General features: G+C 44.3%; 1 protein-coding gene across 1 annotated transcript in view; it reads right to left on the bottom strand.

The window, feature by feature from the left end:
• Positions 1-3,175: 3,175 nt before the first annotated feature.
• RFX4 (regulatory factor X, 4 (influences HLA class II expression)) overlaps positions 3,176-6,696 on the bottom strand; it is a gene marked incomplete at its 5' end in the record, with an annotated part of 74,005 nt that continues 70,484 nt past the window's right edge. The window contains one exon of the mRNA XM_010149564.1: positions 3,176-3,600. Coding sequence (XP_010147866.1) covers positions 3,328-3,600 — 273 coding nt within the window. The remainder of the gene's footprint in view (positions 3,601-6,696) is intronic.

The following is a 6,696-nucleotide window of genomic DNA, read 5'->3' as shown; positions in this document are numbered from 1 at the left end:
AAAAGAAAAAGAAAAAGGAGAAATGAGGTTGAATACTTTGGCATGTGGTATAAAAGCTTCTTCAGAATGATTTTTGTAGCCACGTATTTACTTTATATACACATAAATACGTGGTGAGGCAATAAACAGCAGTTTCAGTTACCACGGCCAAGGGAAAGGCTTAATTAAGAGTCTGCTGGCTCTGACTCAGGAGGTTTGGCAATTTGTACTAGGGTGATTTAAGCGATTCCTGCCCCTAACCTGCCATTCTACCCAGAGACTGCCATCCTCTCACGAGCCGCCACACTTGACAGCCCGCTGTATACCCCTGTGACCTGGAAGCTGTGCGGTTTGGATGAGCTGGGTGGGTTCTTACGTGCGGTGGTGGAGCAGGGGGCCTGCTTTCCCTGGCAGCACTTCTCGATGTGGACGGTGGCGGTGACCTCTGTAGAGCTGTGGTCGGGAATCTATATATTGCTCCCCGTGAATGTCCAGTTTAAATTTCAAAGCCCTCATCAGGAAGCAGCTCAAAGTATTTGGAAGTGCATGTGCAGACTCCTGTGGCATCAGTACAGGTTTCCAAATGAATTACAGAAATAAAAACTAGAAAGAGCGTGAAGGCTCTTTTGCAAAAGACTTTCAAAGCCACATCTGACCGACAGTGTCCTGTGGCTCTTTTTTATGAGCATCTTTGTGGTGCTGCTGTTGGTCAAAATTCCATCTCTCAGGACTTTGAGCATGGTGTTGCAGTTCTCCGCTCGGGAAGTCTTTATTTCTGGGGCTGGCACTGTGTCCAATATCCATCCTCCTTCCTGAACAGTCTCCCAGACCTCTTCAAGCCTGAGTAACTGAGTTGTCCCCAAACACATCGAAGGACATGGCACACCTGTACACTGCAACATTCTCACTTTCTCCTCTCCTTCAGTCCATGGAGATCAGGCTTTATTTGCTTTAACAACCTGTTGTAAAAAAACATAGGAAGTGCTTCTGGCTTCCCTTGAGCAATGCTGGGTTTCACTTCCTTCCTGATCCTTCCAGAGACCCGGCTTTGAGAACCAGTTGGTTCTGCCCTCCGGCGTCTCACCTGAATGGTGGGTCCTCGGGGGACCGCGGCAGGTCACGGCTGGCAGCCGGCTGGGTAACTGGAGATCCATCAGTGCTCCAGCAACAGCGAGTGAGCGAACGGGGTCACGGTGGGCTCTTGTCAGATGCAACGCAATGCAGAGGTTTGGAATCCACTGGAGAAGAGAAAGTGGGTTTTTCTATGTTGGTGACGCTGCCTTTCTGTACTGATTTCTCACAGCCTTGATGAGGCAGGTATTTGTATGCTTGTTAATAATTAACAGGCCAGAATCAATGCTTTGATTTAAACATCTTCAATAACAAAACGCAGGGTAGGACTTTGGTCTCAAACACATAAAAACTCCAGCTGCTAAAGACTGGGCACTCAAAAAACTTCCTCGACATGACTTAACTTCTTCACCGGCACAATTTTGCCTGAGGGTAACTTGAATAAGAATAATAGAGATGCGTTATCCTGTTTCAGGTGGTCTGTGACACTAACGCAGGAAACAAGGTTTTGGTCAGATGGGTAAAGGTGGGGACAGGCTCCTGCTGTGCCTCAGTAAAACCCCACCAGGACCTTGGCTGACTATTTAAGAAACTGAACACCTGCCAAACCCAGCCTGGAACATCCCTCCTCCCTCAATCCTTGCAGATTCCCAGCTCATTCCAGTAGTTACTTCAGACCCCAAACTCTCCCCAGTTTACCCGCTGGTTAAACATAGGGTCTGAGCATTTCACCGCCTTATTTACTCACCTGAGGAAAAACAACTTTTCCCTTTCCAGCAGAGAGTCATCTGTCCAGGCACACGAGCTGTGAGCCCTTTCAGCTGAAAGCACCCGTGCAGGACTACTCGTTCATTGAGAGAGACATAAGCTCTCAAGTCCTTTGCTGGATAAAAACATACATGGCCACATTTAGGGCTTTTTGAAGGTGTGCAGCTTGGAGAAATTTCTTGTATTTAAGTAAATTTAAATGGTATCCATTTAATTTCAAGAACTTTATTTGACTGTGAAAATCCCTCATGTATCTTGGATAACTGTACAAAACCCACTTTTGTCCATTTTAGGCATAAACAGGGTTATCATCACACTGGGTGCTATCAAAGATTTTATTTACAAAACGATTACTAAAAAGCCTGATGTCATATTTCCATTTATTTATTTCTTACCCATAGGGTAATAGGTCCACCATAATTGCTTGGTGCATTTTATAATACAGAAGAAAAAGCTATGTTAATAAAATCTAACAAAACCTCACAAATAGCTACAAATCTGACAGAAAATGTCTAAGAAAAATTCTCCCCAAAATACAATACATTTTTCCACACATACACAGTACAGAATAAGTTCAAAGGCACAGCTTTGAATTTTGCTTTTGTAGAGCTATATAGAATTATCACCACGTGAAGGAATTGAGAGAATAGTTTCATACCTGTCAATAGGTAATTAAATGAATAATCATGTTTGCATTGTCATTTTCTTTACATAATTGCTTCATATCACCATATTTAACATATGTGGCTCTGAATCCAAAATCTTCCCTGTCCCCAAGTCCCTTCTTAACCTTGTCATTACTGACCAGAGAAGTTAGATTTTTCCAGATTGTGCAAACTTAACACAAATACATATATAATAAGAACAATAGTCAACTTAAGGCAGTGTATAATTCAATGCTACATGTCTTTTCTTGTCTTTTGTAAAGATCAAACTTGCTGGATCAACAGAAAGGTGCATCAATATACAAAGTTAGGTGTAAACTGAAACCTACAACGCCATACATCTTTTAAGGAGCCAGAGAGAGGAACTGATACGGACAAGTGATGACTTGGCAGAATGGTTTTTAAGGAATGCATTAAGAGCTTAAAAGAAGAACAGATGCCAGAGTTTTGCTGAGGGTGAATTTCCTGTCTTTAACTCCAATTATAAATAGATCCCATTCCAGTACATTTTTTTTTTTGTAAGACTCATTAACACTTGTCAATAAGAGAGGAGGGGCAAAAATGGCTCGCTCAAACAAACATCACACAGGGTTGGCCCACATGCCAGAACTAAAAAAGGCACAGATTGGCCCCAAAAGTGGTCTAGAATAGCACAAAAATCTTTTTCCGGCTACAGGAACATTCGGTCACACTGGTCTGTGGCCTGCCCACATCACGAACTATGTTTATCTGCCCAGGATCTTTTCCATCTTCACCTCCATTGAAGAACGTCCATGAAAAGTCCCACATAACATGAGGTTTTTATAACTCTTAAGTATATGGGCTTAGCTGAAACCAGTCATTTTCATTTAGCCCAACCTGTGGTGGCTTCCCCATTGATGTAGGCAAAGCCGGGAAAGTGTTGCATGTGCTCATATTCAGAATTCCTGCGTGTGGTCAAGGGAGTGTACATGTCGCTAGAATTTCCGTATCTTGTGGAGTGCATGGATGGGTTCGTGTAGCAGGAGTTCGCGGCCGGGACCTCTGGCCAGCGAGGAGTCACTGGTGTGGGATGCAGCCTTGGAGTACTGCTCATCAAACAGGGCTCCATTCTTGATGTTGGGCTGTTGAAAGGGTACTGCAACAAAACCCAAGAAAGACAAGTTGAAGGATTATCTACCACAGAGCTAAAGTAAGGGCTGGTGGTTTAACAGAACCAAAATCACACGAATTAGCAGCCCGCCAACAAGTAGGTAGCACACTGAAGGTGGAATATCAGGTAACTAGTGCCCGCAGTCAAGCCGGAGTGTTAGTGAGTCTTGCAAAGCAGTCCCTGTGTTTAAATATTGAATTAATTTGTCCAAGAGCTAGGTACTGGCAGGTATTTCTGGGAGAAAAGAAAGATACACTGAATTAATCTAATCTTTTTCTCACAGCTTTTCCTTGGGAACTTGCTATTCGGTAAAAACCAAAGTATAAAATGTCCCGACACCTGCTCACTCAACGGAGTTTTGAGGGAGGAGAGCAAAAGGATCTTTGTTACTGGAAAGGTGCCTTCCCTTTTAAATATTCACAAGCCATCCTGCCAGCTTCGGCAGAAACAGTAGGGTCTGGCCTCCGAGCGAGGGCTAATTGGAGGGCTTCTGAGAAGAGGCAGGCGGGAGAAAGCAGCTCTCTACTCCCCAGCTGTTCTCAGTGACAGTTGGAAACTAGAAATCAAAGGAGTTCGACAAATGCCTCCCACTAAGGAGGAGATGTGCCGAGGACAGGATAGGCAGGAAAACAGACGACAGCTTTTGCCCTCTGAGCCACAGGCTGCCCAGCAACAGAAAGTAAACTGTGCTTGCACGTGTTTGCGTAACATGCGTTTATCCTACTGCCTGTCTTACGGAACAGATCATCTGCATGCTGGTTAGGATCCCCATTCCACCTGACCAGCCGTGTATCCTCAGAGCTCCTACATTTCACAGTGTCCATACACACAGGACTGTGCCTTTTCTACAAAAAGTGGCATTATTTTAAATGTTGCGATCTTTGGTTGTTTGACGCTGTGGTATTTCCTTAACGAGAAAGCTCTCACCAGAGTAGAACTACCACATCTTCTGATGTTTACAAACCTTGCAAGCTGCATGCCGAAATTTTATATGGCTGAGGACTATAAAAACCCTTCCCCGTGTTTTGAAGGGTCAAGGAGAGAAGAACTGCCGTGGTTGTTCCTAGGAGGGAGACGGTGGCGATTCCCCAAGGGTCTCGTTACGTTACTCCGCTGCTGGATGGGGCTGAGGTTAATCAGTTGTGTAAGAGGGTCCCCAGGCCAATTACCACAATGTCTCCATGAGGAATTTCTGCTGACTCCTTCCAGGCCGCAGCCGGGAAGGCAGCCCTGCCTTGGCAAACAGATTCCAAGAGTTCACCATCCTCAGGCAGCTCAAAAGCCACACACTGGCCACTCCTAACTACAGAGGAGACAGAGAAGACTATTTTTGACCAACATACTGTAGTGATTTAGCATATTCCACCATGTCCTGGGGAGACAGGCCAGTTAGCAGGTGAGAGGGAAAACATCAAAGCTGTCCGATGCATAATTTAGCATACACTTGTCATCGCCACGGAGACTGAATTTACCTGTGCAGTCAGCTGCAGAAACAGGCTGGTAAACGGCAGCACCACACTGGAACATCAATGCTTCAGCTGGTACTGCTAAGACAGCTATCAGAATAAGCTGATATTGTCAACACTGGCAACAGGTCTATACAAGATCATCTAGTTTTCCATCTTCACACCAGCAAAAGGCTTTTCAGTAGGAAAAATCAGGAGAACTTAGGCCCAGACCACAGAAAACCTTATATTGCTTTGCAGAAGAATCATGTTTTCAGACTTCCTGTTTTTCCAGAAGCTTTTGCTGAAGATAAGAGCTGTCAGTGCCCAGCAACAACGAAACTCAAGCTCAGAGGTTTTAGAAGAGGATCATGGTTCTCTCCTTTAACTCATTAAGGACAGGGAAGTGAGTCAAAAGACAACCAACCTGCAAGTATCCTGAGTAAACATAAGAGGTTCCAGAAAAAGTTGAACAATGTTCATATTTTTAATGTTTGGGAGACTAGCTGATAGGTTTAGGATGCTGCTTTCCTGGTCTGCACTGGCAATACACAAAAGTAAATTTCTTGCTAGTGCCTCCTGGCTGCCTTCGCCAGAACATGTTCATGCACAAGACTCTTGCCATCTTGGTGGACGAGGCTCTGAGCAACCTGCCCTAGTGGAAGGTGTCCCCGCCCATGGCAGGGGGGTTGGAACTGGATGGTCTGTAAGGTCCCTTCCAACCCAAACCATTCCACGAGTTTTAACTTATTCTTTTCTGTATGTCACCCATGGAGCTGCAAGATTTAGGCCAAGATAGAAACATTCTGTCTTCAGTAGAGTTTTACTTGATACCAATTAGCACAGACTTTGCCTTTATTACCTATTGGTCTATACTTGAAATCACTGTAGATTTCTGTATTAAGGAACATACTTACATGAGATTATTCTAGACTTTTGTCATAATATACCAATGATTATCTCTCACCATCCTCCCAATGCAGTAACTGATCTGCTCTGCTGTTAACCATAACAGAATCCTTTGCCATCCCAACTCAGTGGAGTTTTCCTTTGAGCTTGTGAAACTGAGATTGTGACTCATAACAGGGGACTGGCTTGCTTTCATACCCCTTAAAAATGGCAAGAGAAAGACCTGGCTTCAGCCAGGATAATTTGCTGCTGCTAATTTGTGGACTTCAAAACTTTCATCTAGGAAAGAAATGAACTCTGGGAATATCGTGCTGAGTCTCCTGGTTGTACATGGCATCGTGTGGTGAAGTCACGGAACTTCTTTTAGGTAGTTTGGACACACGAAACCCGTGCTGTTTGGGGACTGAAACCTTGGCTCCTAGCATGAACTTCAGGATGCCCTGAAAAGGCAAGGAATCCTGCTCCTATCCGAAGTCAACAGGCCATGCTGAGGCTGACCAAGAAGGCAGGGCTAATGGCCCTGCATAAGGGGAGAGGATACAGCGTGCTGCTTTTTCTTTTCCGCAAGTGCACCCGATGCAGCTGTGTTTGTGAATGTGTCATGAATGTATAAAGAATAATTGCTTGAAAACAACATGGACTCTAAATATCTAGTATTTTACAATAAATTCTGTTATGACCGAATGCAAGATGGAAAGTTTTGTAATGGTAGGTCAGCTAATCGCAA

The sequence above is a fragment of the Eurypyga helias genome, unplaced genomic scaffold (assembly GCF_000690775.1).
Source record: "Eurypyga helias isolate BGI_N326 unplaced genomic scaffold, ASM69077v1 scaffold43623, whole genome shotgun sequence".
Lineage (NCBI taxonomy): Eukaryota > Metazoa > Chordata > Aves > Eurypygiformes > Eurypygidae > Eurypyga > Eurypyga helias.
The sequence above is the reverse complement of the archived record's forward strand: the minus strand, read 5'-3'. Positions and strand labels throughout refer to the sequence as shown.